This window comes from Peromyscus maniculatus, chromosome 4 (assembly GCF_049852395.1).
Source record: "Peromyscus maniculatus bairdii isolate BWxNUB_F1_BW_parent chromosome 4, HU_Pman_BW_mat_3.1, whole genome shotgun sequence".
NCBI classification, from domain to species: Eukaryota; Metazoa; Chordata; class Mammalia; order Rodentia; family Cricetidae; genus Peromyscus; species Peromyscus maniculatus.
Window position 1 is genome coordinate 71160721 of NC_134855.1, and position 17210 is coordinate 71177930.

At 40.6% G+C, this 17210-nt stretch overlaps 1 protein-coding gene and 1 long non-coding RNA gene across 3 annotated transcripts in view; one reads left to right on the plus strand and one right to left on the minus strand.

Moving 5' to 3' along the window:
- Nucleotides 1-12759, plus strand: part of LOC121828743 (uncharacterized) — a 42238-nt gene extending 29479 nt beyond the window's left edge. Inside the window, exons 4-7 of one of the 2 annotated variants that reach the window (XR_006071270.2) lie at nt 1330-1405; nt 3082-3205; nt 8841-9176; nt 12578-12759. This is a non-coding gene — a long non-coding RNA (uncharacterized LOC121828743). The remainder of the gene's footprint in view (nt 1-1329; nt 1406-3081; nt 3206-8840; nt 9177-12577) is intronic. The other variant, XR_006071271.2, reaches the window with a different exon arrangement.
- The window catches only part of Hsd17b12 (hydroxysteroid 17-beta dehydrogenase 12), a 140783-nt gene that overhangs the window by 46069 nt on the left and 77504 nt on the right, over nt 1-17210 (minus strand). The window contains exon 4 of the mRNA XM_042275778.2: nt 6271-6378. Within this exon, the coding sequence (XP_042131712.1) occupies nt 6271-6378 (108 nt within the window). The remainder of the gene's footprint in view (nt 1-6270; nt 6379-17210) is intronic.

The following is a 17210-nucleotide window of genomic DNA, read 5'->3' on the forward strand; positions in this document are numbered from 1 at the left end:
CCTGTGTCACAGAGTAAGTCCCTGTGTCACAGAGTAAGAACCTGTTACAGAGTAAGTCCCTGTGTCACAGAGTAAGTCCCTGTCACAGAATCCTTGCTGGCGTCCCTTCTCCCCTCAGCTCTTCTCACCACACCCCTTGCCCTAAATTTCTCCATCTCATGGGCTTCCCTTCCCTAAGCTTATCTAACCCTGCCATTCGGCCATGTGCTCCCCTACACACACACCTTGCTCCTCCCTTCTTGCTCTCCCCTCTCATGACCAACGACAGTACACCGGCCATATCTGTCTACTACCTTCTCTCCCTGCTCTAGACTGTTCCAGATGCCTCTGGCTATACCTTCCCTCATAGCTACAAAAAAATCCTTCTCCTCAAGCATACCTGGGAGCAGTCATGTTTATACCACTTAGGAGGATACTTCTGACACAGATAGGGTGAGTGAGAATACAGCAGCCAAGTCAATCCCAGGCAGGCAATGGCTCTGACAATGCTCCAACAAAGCAAACTTGGCAGAGTAAACAACCACCTCTGTACCTCACCTCTATTTTCTGGCCCCCAAGTTCTACCTGCCCACATTGCAGGGCTGAGCTGTGAGACTCTGTGTTCTTAAGGCAGCCTGAGGTATGAAGAGTTCTTTGCTCAAATACTGTTAAGTTTAGTTCACCTAAATTATTTCCTTTAAAAGCTCCATATTGATGAAGCTGGCTTTCTAAGCCTTCAAGATCTGGCTCTGCCTAATTACCAGATTCTTTTGATATGGTGCCCTCTAAAATCCTTGCTCCAGGTTTAAAAATCATCTCTTGTGTCCTTCAAAATACAGGCTTCAAGCATTTGCACATGATGCTCCTTCTACCTGGAAACCCTTCCCACACCTCTTTTCTTGCCCTCTGGTTTCAATTTAAACATTACTTTCTCAGGGAGATCTCATGTGATGCACATAATTGTCTCAAAAGCTTTCTTTCGTTAATGCAACATACTCTCAATCACTTGCTTAATGGCAATCTTTCATAAAAGCAGAAACAACTTAAATGATGGTGTATTTTTCTGTTTTGTCTACTGCTATAGCTATGGAATTTTAATAGTTTAACCAATTAGCATATAACTGGTTGAATGAATCAATTAACAAACAAGTATAGAGACCCAAATGATGGTTAGCCAAAGGTAAGGACCAACCTAAGAAAGAGAGGATGGAGTGAATAGTTAACAGTACAGGAGTGCAGCTGAATAAGAGGGGTAACTCTTCATGATCTACAGCACAGCAGGGTAACTATGATTTACAACCATCAGTTGCAGATTTTAGCACAACTAATAGGATTTTCCGTTTTTTTCAGTGTTCCTAACATAAAGATTTGAGATGACAGAAATGCCAATTACTCTGATTGTATCAACACACATTATTTCTTGCATGTAAGTAGCATACTGTACCTCAAAGCATGTTTTAAATATAAGAAGGAAAACATAATACATACTTTAGATACAGCCTGGCTCTTTAAAAGTAAAGTCTGATTTTTAGATTATCTTATGTGTATGAGTGCTTTGCCTGCATGTATCTATGTGTATCATGTATACCTGGTGCCTGCCGAGGTCAGAAAAGGGTACTAGATTGCCTGGAACTAGGGTTATGGATGGTTGTGAGGTAATCTGACAGCTGAGACCTGAGTGAGCCATAGGAATCTAGAATTTATAGTCACCTAGTCACAAGAACAGGTGGCTAGAGACACACACCTTGCAGTTGGCATGTGAAATGGACACATGTTGGGCACTGACTTTGTACCTGGTAACAACTCTGCTGACTTTGGGTGGTTCCAGTGAGACTGCAGCAGACAACAGGAAGTCTCACCTGTCCTGGATTGTCAGAAAGGAATAGTATATCTTGGCAGTGATATAAACTGCTCCCTCCCCACTCATCTTCCTGTTCCAGTCCTGGGATCCTGTCCTGCACACCTCAGCTAAGAATTCCTGCTCACTCTTAAGCTCCAGCCACTTATACTTGTGCTTCATGAAAAGGTGGGGGCTCTAAGCACAAGGTTCTCTCTGTTACCTCCCAAGGAACTTGATCATGCTCTCCTGCTCTGCCCCCATTTTGGCATCTTATTGATCATCCACCTATAACTACAGTTTCCTTTCAGTCTACCTTTCCCCATTTCAAAATGATTTTTCCATTCCTTTCACTAACAAAAACAACCATCTTCTTCAAAATGACTGTGATGTTTTGAATAAGAATGTCCCCCACCCCCATATATTTGAATGCTTAGTCACCAGGGAGTGGCAATATTTGAAAGGATTGGGATAGGAAGTGTGGCCTTGTTGAAGGAAGTATGTCACTGGGAGTGGGCTTTGAGGTTTCAAAAGCCCATGTCAAGCCCAGAGTCTCTCTCTGCCTATATATCAGGATATACCTCTCAGCTACTGCTCCAGCACCTGCCTACATGCCAACTGCTCCCAGCCTTAATGAAAAGGGACTAAACCTCTGAAACTGTAAGCCAGCCCTCAATTAAATGCTCTCTATTATAAGAGTTGCCTTGGTCATGGTGTCTCTTCCCAGCAATAACACAGTGACTAAGACAGTGACTGATTAGCTGAAAGTACAAAAGTAACAAAATGAATAACTAAGCCAAACAAGATGAAAGTGACAAGTACCACTGTTTCTTTTAGAGGTATTTATACTTCAAAAGAAGACAACTTAAAACAAAATTTTAAAGTTCCCGAAAACAGCAAGAAAACAGGCTACAACTTTATTGATTTTTAAAACCCTCTAAAGAAGTAAGATGCTTCTATTCCTAACTTTCTTAGTCAACCAGGACTACAAAGAATCATAATTTCCTGTGCTCAATCTCCCTTCCTTCCACACAACTCTACAGCTTTCCTCAACAAGGCTCTGCACACCCTTAATTCCTATGTCTAGACCTCCTTGGATGTTTCAGGGACTGAAAGCTAAGAAAGCCGTCTCTATTGACAAGTTGGTCTTCAGAAGTTAGCTTAGTCCTCTTGGTCTTGTGTTAAGGAACTTGGAAAGCTTAGGAATACCAACAGAACTGACTGATACTAACCTGCTGAATATTTCTTTTCAAACTGTCTTTTAGTTTGGTAAATAGAACATTTATATCTGACTGCTCCAGAACAATGCAGAAAATATGGGCTTTGGGAGAGATAATTGGAATGCATTTATTTCTCAAATTTCTGAAGTTTAATGGGCAATGCACACTGGTAAGAATTTTTTTAAAACTTGCATTTAGTTGATGGGAAGGGAAAGACACTAATTAAAAATAACTCAACAACACAATTGTGTTTGTTGCAAGCAATCCTAATTAAAGTCAATGGGTCTGGGTCTGTCTCTCACACATACTTGAAGACATTATAGCAGAAGGAGGATGAGCTGGGAAAGGGGAGTTAAGGAGGGAGAGGGGACAAGAGAAGGTAACTGGATGTGAATATGATCAAAATACATTATTTACATGTATGAAATTGTCAAAAATTAAAAATAAAAGATATATACAAAAAAAGGACATTAGCAGAGTTAATTATTCACTTACAAAAGGCATAGGAAGGAAATAAGGTTCAGTCCAGCTCTATTTATCTAAACATATCATTACTAAAATGAGGCCACTTAAAATTATGGGCAAGGTGTATGAATAGAACCCAAAGTCAGTGGCTGTTCTGGATAACACAGCTTTAAATATCAATTAAAGCCAGGATGACACCACTATCTGGTACCAGCTGGTGCTCCTTACTTCATGTGGAGCTTATACAAACCATGGTGGGTGTTATGGGCAGATAGGAGTCTGAAAGCATTTGGCATGAAGGAAATTCTTGCCCAGGACACTCAAAGGCTACAGTAGCTTTTAAAACCTGAATCACAGAGTAACTACATTTTCCCCAAAGGGCCTTTCTTTGACCTTCCAGAATAAAGACTCTCCCTTTTATAAAGTTAAAGAAGTCACAGTGGTGAATCTATGGGGGAAAAAAAAGTATTATCTGTGGTATGTTTCAAGCCCAAGGTTACTTCCTTGGCCTTGGCAAATTACACATCTGTGATGTATTGTACAGAGTCCTCCAAACCAATCTGGAACACAAATGAGAGTCTCCCCTAAATCAAGTAAACATTATAGCCACCCTATTTTGTTAACCAATTGCTTTCTGAGTCAGTAAGGAAGTGGTTTTCTCTAAACGGTGAAACTTTCTGAGCTTGTTGGAGTCTGTATTCACTGGCATTTGCCTGGAAGACAAGAGCAGCTGCTTACTTTTTACATAATAGATCCCAGATCCAACTTCTCAGCCTACAGCATTCATAGTCTCATCAGTTTAGGGTGACCTTTCAGTATAAATTTGCACAGTTCAAAACTGTTCTCTTTCCACTTACCTCACTGAAAACTTAAGGTTTCTTTCATAACAAAGGGCTTTAGCATTTTCCTTATTAAGCATTGATTATAGTTTTGTGCTTAATGCTATTCAAACAGAGTATATCCTAGTGATATTTTTATTTCTACCATTACTAGTTATAATTAATATTCAGCAGAAAAAACTCTTCCTGTAACTTAATATTAATTGCTAGGTCTTAGGGGCTGGGGAGATGCTTAATTGGTAAAGTGTTTGCCATGTAAGCAGGAGGACTGAGTTCAGATCCTTAGCACCCACAATAAACAAACAAAACAAAAACAACACCAAAAAACCAAACCCTACGTTCAACTGCACGGGTCTACAATGCCAAGTCCTGGAAGTCAGGAACAAGAGACCAGGTGAACACCAAAGTCAGTAATAGATCCTGTCTCAAAAACTGAGATGCAAAGCAATTGAGGAAAACAAACCCCACTCCCCACACAAATACACACATTCATGTGCACAAACTGTTGCATCTTATTAGAAATCAACTGATACTTAGACTATCTTAAAGGATGCTATCAAGATGAGAAAAAGGAAGAAGGTGAAAAGAAAACTAGGAAGCCATGAGAAATCAACAGAAATATGAGACTCACTTCATAAGTTCTAGAGGGTTGCACTGAGCCTGTACATTAGAGTTGAAATACAAGATAGCAGCAAGAGAAAATTCAGCCCACAAAGGGGCTTTGATAGTGACCTCAAAATTACAGTGCAATACACAGGTAACACATTTGCTAGAAGGGTCAATAGCCAAGGAGATAGTTATGGTAGAATACAGAATACAAAGTAAACTGAAAGCAAAGCCCAGCTAAGAAGATAACACATGTGCAAGTCCTGTAGTGAGTTTTCAGTAATTATGGGAACACAGCAATAACTGTTTTTATTATTGATCTGAGTTCAACTAGAAATCAAAACCAAAGCTGTATTATGTTTCAACAAGTATTCACTCAATAATTTTACAAATCAGGATCTTGATGTGTGATATCATTCTGTATGCTGTGAAAATGTGTTTTTCTGATTGGTTGATAAATAAAGCTGTTTGGCCAATGGTGAGGCCGAATAAGGTTAGGCAGGACATTCTAAAGAGAGAGAGAGGAAGGAAGAAGACAAAACAGGGGAGACGCTGCTAGCCGCCACCAGAAGCAAGATGTAAAGGCACCGGTAAGCCACGAGCCATGGCAAAGTATAGATTTATAGAAATGGGTCAATTTAAGATATGAAACTAGATAACAAGAAGCCTGCCATGGCCATAGTTTAAAAATAATATTAGCCTGTGTATGTTTATTTGGGTCCGAGAGGCTGTGGGACTGGTGGGTGACAGAGATTTATCCTGACTGTGGCCAGGTGGGACATAGGCAAACTACCAACTACAGGGTCTCTTGTCATTTGATGTTGCATCTGCGAGGTTAATTGGCCCATGAGCTTCAGAGATTATCCTGTCTCCATCTTCCATCTCACAGCAGGAAGGCTGGGATTACAAATACAAACTACTGTATCTACATAGGTTCTGAGGATCTAAATTGGGGCCCTTAGGATTGTGCAACAAATGCTTTAACCATTGGGCCATTTCTGCAGCCCTCAACCAGTAACTTTAAAGCAGAGTTTCTTGGCTTAAACACTACTGACATATTAGGCCAGTCTGCTTTGACATGAGATGCTGTCTTATACCAGCACTGCAGTGTGCTCAATGGCATCCTTGACCTTGACCTACTACTGGCAAAAAGAATTCTTTCCTCACTTTGAAGCTTCAAGTACATACAGGTTAGTATCCACTACTGACCAACTGATCAGTAACCATTTTAATACTAGACACCTAACCTTCAAAGAGAAAATAAAGACACAGTAAAAGTCAAAGAATGAACAAGATAAGCCATAAATGTGGCAAAAATACAAACCTAAAACGCCAATTTCAAGACCAGCCAGGCCTGTCTTAATTTTATCATAAATATCATCCAATGTAAAGTCAACAGCAATGGTTCTTGTTTCCACTTTGAATTTTTCTTCTGGAAGAAAAAAAAAACAGACAAATGATGAGAAAAAAGGAAAATTAATACATGGCAATTATGATTAAATCACTGGGTAACATTATCCTTTCAAACTCCCCCCCCCCCAATTTGATATGACATTTAGAGCAGGGTAATTTTGAGCAATCATGAGACCATCTAAGAGATATCAGAAAGTCAACAAAACAATAGTTCAGCAATTAAAAGTCCTAGCGTCATCACTAGGCTGCCTGAGTGTGCCTTGTCAATTCTCCTCTTGTAAATCAATAATGGTAATTACTTTTTCAGACTCAGGCATGATTCATATCATGATATCATATATTCTTTAAATATCATTTCCTTTGTGATTTTAATTGCAAATTGATGCCTCTCAATCTCAGGAAGAAGTCTTTATGTTGTAAAGTAGCTTTTTTTTTTAAAGTTTTTTTTTATGTGCATTGGTGTTTGCTTGCATATATGTCTGTGTAAGGGTACCAGATCCCTGGAACTGGAGCTACAGACAGTTGTGAGGTGCTGGGAAATGAATCCAGGTCCTCTGGGAGAGCAGCCAATGCTCTTAACCACTGAGTCATCTCTCTAGCTCTCTTGTAAAGTATCTTAAAGTGTGACACATTAAAAGAAAAAATTCATCTTAGTAAAAGGAATGTGATCTTACTGTAGTCTTTGGATTGGTTAACAGTTAAGGCACTACATTTAAAGAGCAACACAAAGTGCACAGTAATAAATATATGAAGTGACATAAAAACAATCTCAGTGCTGTCCTTTTCTCAAAGCCATTAAGGTCCCAAGAGCTGCTGATATTGGAAATAAGAGTGAGACCTGGGGAAACACACATCAAGGGTATCATACAACATTTACTTCCATCTTCACTAGCCAAACCCTCTGAAGAATGCAGGCTCTGAGGTCACAAAGATGCCAATCTCATTCCCATACTTCTTTATAGAATGACTATGAGCAAGACAGACATCATCTAGGTGCCCCAGCATCCTCTGTACAACAAAGTAACCAGTGCCCAGCGTAGGCCACTGGGCTCAGAGGATGACACTGGCACAGGAGGCACTTCACAAATGCTAGGACTTCCCTTCCTCTACCACCTTGCCCTCCCTTCCAATAAAAGGCGAATAATGCTCTTCTTTGACCTAGAGTAATTCAAAAGAATCCATTTAAAAAGTCCTGCTTCCAAAAATAAACCTTTCTTCAGTGGAAGTCAATGTGAGCCCATCATGCAGTTTTCATGATGAATCCTCATAGGAAATGTCCATTCTTGATCTCAATGGATTTGTGGCTAAAACGAAAGAGCTGGCTTGTGACAGATTAGATTTTTAGTCAGATTCAATAAAAAGTATTGACCCTATATAGAAATCCATGAATAACCTGGAGTGAAGAACTGAACAAGAAATACCTTTCCTGGTGTTAAAGGTAAACACACTGTTCCTGTACAGTCAGTATGATGTGTGTTCATGTACTGGAGAATGAACGGTCACTTAACGCTGGGCCAATTATATCTTATTAGAAAATGCCTCAAAGAACTCCCCACTCTACTTAACATTGACATTAAAACAGTCCCAAATTAACATGGAAAAACAAGCCCCTAAACAAAAGACTAAAAGATACATTATATTCAATGTAAAACTTTATTCAAGAATAAAATAAGATACCTATAGCTATTTGATTTGAAAAGCAATGCATTTGTCCCACATAAGTACTAAGTAAGTATCTCTAGAAACAAAAGCCCCAACACACCATTCAGATTCACCCTGGGTAGCACATAGGATTTGGTGAGGGCGCTTGCATTAGTGTACATCATTGGATACACATGATGATAAAATCAATTTGATGGACTTTTGAAAAGAAGGTTCTGGAGTGAAGAACTTCACGAAGCTTTCTTTGCATTCACACCGGAACAGGCAACATGGTTCCTGATGCAAGTTTTTCAAGATAATTAAATTAAAAACTACCTTATTCCTGGATGACCTCAAATCATGTTCTAGTCCACAAAGCACTACTTCTTTTTCCTTTTAGCTTTTCTCCACTACTGCCTCTACTATAGGCCTCCCTATAAAGCCCTTGGTAAGTAGCCTGCTACTCCTCTCTGGGCTCCAGCTGTCCTTCCTACCACTCCCCAGTTCTAGGCAAGGGCTACTCATAGTTCCTTGAAGACACTGTGTTCCGAATACATGCAGGGCCTTTGTACCTCCTTTTCCTTCTGTCTGGAATGTTCTTCCAAATTCCTTCTCTATTGTGTCCTTGAGCAACTATTCCCTTCTCAGAGAAGCCTGGCTTGCCCAGCTTTTGAAACATACAGCCACCCTCCCTTAGCACCACGACCCCCTTGCTTTTAGTAAGTATGCAGTTGCTTGTCTATCTGCCCCCGGTAGAACTGAGTTTCTAACAGACAAGCACTAGGCTCTGTTTTGAGACGTGGGATCAACAACTTCCCCGCTGTGTTCTCATCTCCTTAGGTTCACTCCCCTTGATTCAATGAGGGCCATTCCAAATATCACATGCTGATGACAACGTCCAGTGGAAGAAGATGGACATTTCTGTGGTAAATCCCTTTCACCGACAGGAATATCTTCCCCGAGGAATCCTGGAGACATCTAATCCATTTCCTTTCTGAGGACCGTGTTCTTGACCAGGCCCAGGCCCAAGCCTTGAGGGTCCCATGAATGGGTCCCACATCCACCAAGCGGTGGGAAGGGAAAATAGCAGTGCACACCAGACAGGGACAAAAACTCCTCTCTGTGCCTAAGCACTCAGATGGGAAGAGAGTGCACATGTCCCAAAAGGCTGATATGGTGAGTGTCTAGCACTTGTTTTATTTATTTTTTAAGACTATAATTGCATAATTTCCCCTTTTTCTTTTCTTCCCTCCAAACCTTCCCACAGACCCCTTTTTGCTCTCTTTCAAATTCATGGCCTCTTTTTTCACTGATGATTGTGAGGTGCACATATGCATATGCATATATTTTTAAGCACAACCTGCTCAGTCAGTGTAATTTATATATGTATATTTTCAATGCTGGCCATTTGGTTTTAGATGACCACTTGGTGTACTCCTCTCCAGGGAAGACTATTTCTCCCACTCTCGGAACCTCTTAGTTGACTGTAGTTCTTTGTGTAGGGTTGAGCCTTTGTGGGAGTTCCCCCATCCACTTGGGCATGTCTATTGCTGTTGTCCTTGTTCAGCTCCTGCTTAGGTAGACTTAGGTTGTGAGACTTGATGAATCGCTCCTGACATTAGTAGACACAATGACATAGCAAATTCCCTTGTCCTCTGAGACAAGGTCTTTTCACTTCCCCTTCCACAGTGTTGCGAACTTGGGTGCAGGGGGTTAGTTTTTGTTTTTGTTTTTATAGATCTATTCACTGGGAGGAAGTGCTTAGCTTTTTAAGAAACTAGGGAAATAATTCTAGACTAGGCACATCATTCCCCTACTCCTAACTTTGCTTCTGATCCCACCAACAAGACAGAGTAATTGGCAAGAATTATCTAACTTTGAACAGCACAAGGGTGGAGTAAACACCAAGAACAGAAACATCTACCACTATATACCTACAAAATATAAGTAACCCTTAATGCCACCTTTATGTCACTACCTCCCCAACCCGTTTTTCCACATCCAGTTCCAGCAGCAGCCATCTGCTGGGGAAAAACAAGAACTACATCAAAGCCTCACTCAGCAGGACTGATTTGTGGCCACTCTGATCCTTGTCCCTTGGGTCTCACCCTTCAGAGACCCAAGGAATGACAGAGCTTCTGTCAAATCTCTTCCAGTAGGAGCTATCATAGAATAAAATCAATAGAAACAGGCGAGTAGAATAAACACACAACAGAATTTGGAGACTGCTGTGGACATGAGAAGAGCATGTCAGTTGCTTCAACAAGGAAATTCTTGTCCCAACCAGGGAATCAGTTCAGTCAGCAGGCAGTTCCTCTGGGATTGCCTGGCTCAAGATCATATACCCTTCTGATGGGTCCACATCCAAGTAATGATCATGGCTGGAGTATAAAGACACCGAGTATAAAGCTTTACTTTTCAGGCAATTCCCTAATTAGAGCTAGGAAACAGATAAGAATCATGATACTAGTCTCCTGTTATTCTTCTGTCCTTTCATAATAGCCTGCTTCAAGCTTTAAGACAGGTTTTAATATCTGCAGCTGGACAAATCTCCTTGGTTGTTCTTCCCTTCCAAAAATTTCTTGCTTATCCTCATCTGTTTAGTCTTAGTTTTTATTGAGTTTGCACTAAGCAATAATAATAATAAATGGTTCAAGGAGAAATCTTGTGGTTTTAGATTCTTAAGAAAAAGAACTGAACCACTGGGGAGGCTAGGAGATGGCTCAAAGGGTACTATGATGCTATGGCTATCCCATGACCTCTAGGGATGCGTACTCTGATGTGGTAGCCATCCCATGACCTGTAAGTACGGATACTCTGATGCTACAGCCAGGTTATTGTTTCTGAGTATCCTGAATGAGTCTGAGATCAAGTCTAGAACTGAATCCACCATACTCTGAAGATGTTGCTGAAACAGCTTTTATATAAAAACCAACACATGGATCAAGTGCATAAAGGTCATAAACACTGAGAAAAATAGAATGTTTAACATTATTCTAGTCTATGCATTGTTACTTTCATTTTGTTCAACAAACTGATAAATTCTGAACTTGAATCTCCTTTATCTAATAACTTTATACACTTTTGGAAGATTTCTTGCAAATCTCTCCCCCAAGTAGCTGGAGATATTAAGTATGAAAATACTAGAGTATGCCTAATTTACATAAACTTGTGTATTTGTAAGTTTTCTATCAATAAAACTGAAAGAACATTTCTTTTCCCTGGTCTCTAACTCTGCTCCAAAACATCTGTGTTCCCTAGTAAGTTTCAGATTCCATCCATGTGGTGACTATTCTTGATTGTCAGCTTGATTACATCTGGAATTAACTAAAACCCAAAAAACTGTGCACACCTCTGAGGAATTTTTCTTGTAATTAAGTCACTTGAAGTGGGAAGACTCACTTCTAATCTGGATCTTTGAGGTGGGAAGATCCACCTCTAATCCACCTTTAATCTGGACCATACCTTCTGCAGGCAGCTTATATAAAGGACAGGGGAGAAGCAGAAAGCTCTCTCTGTCTCTCTACCTGCCTACTCTTGCTCTTTACTGGCATTAGAGCCTACTTCTTCAGGATTCTGGCATATACTGAAGACCAGTCGAGACATCTAGCTTTGAGGACTGAACAATGACTAGATTCTTGGTCTGGCCATTGTTGGGCTAGCTGGACCAGTCTGTAAACCATTCTAATAAATTTCCTTTATATGCAGATTCATTCTATAGGCTCTGTTCCTCTAGAGAGCCCTGACTAATCCAATCCATTATGAAATTCTTGTTACTTTACCCCATCTTTTCTGTATTGTAACACCATCTAAAGCTCAAGTCATACAATGTGTGGACACATTTTTTAATGATTCCCATTTCCTTCAAGAAAAAGATTCTTCCTCTTAGGTATATATTCCTGGAGACCTATATAACCTCATCAGGCACACACCATGTATATTTAGCATGGAGTCTCCACTTCCTAACAGGGATAATTTTTATTCTTTGTTTTCTCAGCACCTAGTGAGGTACTTGGCATGCAGTAGGCATCTCTCTGCTATGGAAGCTGAAAGAATATGGAGGCAAGCATAGCTGGTTCAAACAGCCATCTTCTCGATGACTCCTACCCTCCCCATAGAAGTCAAACCATGTGCTTCCAGGACTGTTCTAGAGGACATACTTTAGACAACTCAGCTCTTTCCCTCTTAATATTCCCATAAATTTAAACACACTCGAATCCTAAGATCCCTTAGAAACCAGCCTTAACTCACGGGATAGAATGAGAAGGTTGAGGCTATTTGTCATGGGTTAGTCTCCCTACACCAGTCCTGTAATGAGTGAGAGGATCTTAGGCAAACAGTGCCACAGTTAGTGATCATCAATTTTAGGTCTAAACTTATGAAGTTTCGTTTAAGTACAAACATATCTTGTGTGTTTAAAAGAAACTTTATTTTCACACAAAATTACACATTTTATATATGTAGAGATGTGAAAAAATACAAATCTTTTGTACTCTTTTTATTTTTTAAGGGGAAAAGACAAAGACTAAAAAGTTCCCTAACCAAATCCTTATTACTGTCTCCTTCTTTACCTTCAGATCTGATCACATTTTCCAACGTCACCCATCTCCTAGGGTGAGAAATCTCCACATCTCCCCACAGAGAAGACCTGCCTTTGGGCTCTGGAGGAAAGGTGATTGCACCCAGTAGAGAATGACAGCTCTGACTCCATGCTAGAAGGTTCCTTTAGTTATAATTATCAAAGATATTACACAAATAATGGTCTGTTCTTTTCACTGCCCTTGAAAAAATATTCATAATACTTTAAATCTCTTGTGAAGAGACCCACTTTCAGTCAAACCAAAAAAAAATTAATCACAGCTCATTAGGATTCCATCCCCAAACAATCACTTCTTTATTTGAAGCCAAGGTTACAATATTTTATTCATTCCAGTGCCTATAACTAGAAGGAGCACTAGCAATAAAGACTTCACACACAGGCCTGCTCCACCCTCATGGCAGCGATATCTTCATTCTTTGAAAGCTGAACTCAACACTTGCTCAGGCCTCTCCTGAAGAAATTATTTTGAAAAGATGCTATTTTCTCCACCTAAAAAAACCTATCTGCCAATGGAAGCACCTGAATTATTTGTTTGTTTAGAGGGGAGGGGAAAAACAGAAAAAGAAAATTCCACTACTGTGCTTCAGGCCACAAGATGATATTGCCCGGAGCATAGAAACAGAGTTCATTGCGAAGGGATGGATAAGATGCAAGCAGAAGGCCAGGGCCTGAGTGCTAGCTCCAGGAGCGGTGGACAGAGGGCCGCTCACTCAAATCTTTCAGCTTTCACTCCATCTCTTGGCCTGTGAAGCATAGGCGATGCTATCCATCCTGCATAGTACCTGCAAAGATGTCTTGTGATAGCATGTTAAATGTGCCTAATGAAACTCTAAGGTCAAGTGTATTCTTATGTCTACATAATATGGTACCAGTGTCTACAAAGATGGTGGTCTGATGCATGGCTGTTTCTTCCTTACTAACATGGCTGCTGTAGGTATTATTTATGCTGTTAATTCTGCAACAGCCCCCACCACCACCCCTCACGCCAATGCTGGCCATGAACATCCCAACTCTACTTTTAAAATTGATTTATTTATTATGTTATCATCCATGGGATCCATGTCATAGTATTCTTTTTTTTTAAGCTTTCCCTTCAATGCCCAGCTAGTTCTTTGAATTAGGTTGCTTTAAATTAGACACCTATTCAAAAATGTACATTAAATTTCACTTTTGATCTTTGGAATCATAACATCTTACAACTGACAGCAAGTTTGCTTTCTTAGTGCTTGACTTAGTCACTGTTCTATCGCTGTGAAGAGAAACCATAACCAAAACAACACTTACAAAAGAAAGCATTTAATTGGGGTTTGTGTATAGTTTCAGAAGTTTTGTCCTGCTGTGGGATGTTCTGTATGGCAAGTGTTGCTCTGATTGGTCAATAAATAAAATACTGATTGACCAGTGGCTAGGCAGGAAGTATAGGCGGGACTAACAGAGAGGAGAAAAGAAAGAACAGGAAGGAAAAAGAAGTCACTGCCAGCTGCCACCAGGACAAGCAGCATGTGAAGATGCGGTAAGCCACGAGCCACGTGGCAAGGTGTAGATTTATGGAAATGGATTAATTTAAGATGTAAGAACAGTTAGTAAGAAGCCTACCACGGCCATATAGTTTGTAAGCAATATAAGTCTCTATGTTTACTTGGTTGGGTCTGAGCGGCTGTGGGACTGGCGGGTGACAAAGATTTGTCCTGACTGTGGGCAAGGCAGGAAAACTCTAGCTACATTGTCCATTATCATCAAAGCAGGAACGTGGTGGCAAACAGGTGTGATACTGGAGAAGTGGCTGAAAGCTACATCTGTATCCATAAGAAGAGAGAAAGAGAGAGAGAGAGAGAGAGAGACAGACAGACAGACAGACAGACACTCTGGACCTGGCTCAGGCTTTTAAAACCTCAAAGTCCACCACCAGTGACATACCTCCAATCCTTTCAAACAGTTCTACCCCCTGATGACGAAGCATTCAAACATATGAGCTCTTATTCAAACTACCATAGTGCTTGTAAGTGCCATGACTGCCTTGTCATCAACAGTGTCTCAGATTTGATAAAAGAAGCCCATGACATTGTTGACACCCACAGGACAGCATTAAGGAGAACAGATCCCAAACGCAAGATTCTGGACATCTCAGAGCTTGTAACTGGCCTTCCATCACTAGTAAAGGAAGCATGACCTGAAATGAACACAGGCTAACACTCACTTCTCGAAGAGGCATTGGCAGCCAGCAGAGCACCTGCTCTGAAAGTGCAGCATGAGGCAGGGGTTAGTGCCTGGGTTTGTTGCTGCTGTTTGTTTTTCATCTTCATCACTCAGTGTTCAACAGTACCTGGTATATGTAACAAGAGTTCTGATTGAATCACTTCAAGAAATACACTGAGTATCACCCACATGTCAGGCTTCACCCTAAGGACAACAGCTAATACCCTCAATTGGTGAAAGGGATGTATGCTGTTGTAATAAATGTGAACAGATTATCAAAGATAAAGCAACTCGCTCATGCTGAGTACAATTTTTAAATAGGACATGATATTTGCATGGGTTTTTTAAAAAGGAAAAACTGGAACTAGCCATCCAGAAAAGTAGAAAAAGACAGAAACTGGAGAGGGAAAAAAAATACATGTTATAAGAACACCTGTGGATGACATGTGTGGTGTGTGGTGATATATTATGTATCCTAAATAAAATTTGCCTGAAGATCAGAGAACAGAACAAGCCACTAGATTAAACATAGAGGTCAGACACACCTTTAATTCTAGCACTCAGGAGGCAGAGATCTCAGTGGGCTCAAAGCCACCCTGGACTACATGAGATTGACTCAGTCTAGGAGAGAAAACAGAGCCAGGCAGTGGTGGCACACACCATTAAGCCCAGTACTGGAAAGCACACATGCCGATAATCCCAGGAAGTGATGGCTGGGTGGAGAAAGCTATATAAGGCATGAGGAGGCAGAAACATAGGGGTAAGAACATGGCTTTTCAGCAGCCATGTTCTTACCTCTATGAAATCCTCAGTCTCAAGAAAGCGAGTTCCTGTTTCCTCATGCCTTATTTATCTTTCTGTGTAGTTGGAAGTTTTCCTGTGTCCCAGCTGGCCAGTGGTCGGGACAAATCTCTCCCACTCATGTCCCCCAAGCAAACACACAGAGGCTTATATTAATTGTAACTGCTCAGCCATTAACTCAGGCTTATTACTGACTAGCTCTTACACTTAAAGTAACTCATAATTCTTATTTATGTTTAGCCATATGGCTTGGTACCTTTTCTCAGTTCTGCCTTGACATCTTACTTCCTCTGTGTCTGGCTAGCAACTCCTTGCTCAGCCCATCCTCCTCCCAGGATTCTCCTTGTCTGTTTGTTCCACCTATACTTCCTGCCTGGCTACTAGTTTATGGATATTTGTCTTTGTTTAGAGATTTGTCCCAACCTCCGGCCAGCCGGGACACAGGAAAACTTCCATCTACATTTCTGTGTTATTTCCTGGGATTAAAGGCAAGTGTCCTTCCCAAGCAAAGACATGAGATCTCAAGTGCTAGGATTAAAGATGTATATCCTTCCCAAGCAAAGACATCAGATCTCAAGTGCTGGGATTAAAGGTGTGTGCCACCATGCCTGGCTCTATTCCCAGTGTAGCCTTGAACTCACAGAGATCCAGAGGAAGCTCTGCCTCCTGAGTGATAGGATTAAAGGCGTGTGCCACCAGTGCCTGACCTCTAGGTCCAATTTAGTGGCTGGCTTTGTCCTCTGATCCCCAGGAAAGCTTTATTGGGGTACATAATATAAAACCACATTTCCCCCTTTTTGTTTAAAATAATAAAAGGTTACAACTAATATAAGAAAAACTATATACAATTAGTACAATAACTATATACAATATACATAGGCAATAAAGACATCAACAAGGTCTAGTCCATTTGCATTTGACAAATTCATCAAAAATACTCCATTATCTATCCTATCTTTGTGAATTCAAAGGATTGTATCTAATTCACCTTCTATCCTAATTTGCATCACCTACAGAAAACTATCTTTTAATGTCTTTCAAACTTATACACTTTACACCTCTTTAGTATGTTTCTTTTCTGAATTTGTTAGCAAGGAAAACTATAACTATCTAATCTTCAACTTCCTCAGAGACCCGAGAAAGAAATAATATTACCTAAGTAAGCAGGAAGTGGGAACAAGCAACTTCCAAAAAATGTAAGAAATGACAGAACAGCCAGCCTTCTGTTCAGTCACTCAAGATTTCTCTGCAACATTGGGGCATCCATCTTCGACCTACAGGCCCAGCATATCTGACAGACTCATCTGTGAAGCAGGATTTTCTAAAGGGCCTTCCTACCTTGTCTTGGCATAGATCAGCAGTCCTTTCTTTGTGTCCTACTTGTCCATTTTGGACAGCATACTGTCAGCAGGCAAGTAAAGGGCACTTTCTTGTCCAGTGGCTGACTTTTTTTTTAAATTTACAAACTGTATGGCCTATGGCAGGCCTCATGCTAGCTAGCTCTTATATCTTAAATTAATCCATTTCTATGAATCTATGTTTTACCATGTGTACCAGTCTGCTGGCATGTTGCTCCTTGGGTGGCAGGCTGGTGTCTCTCTAGACTCTGCCTT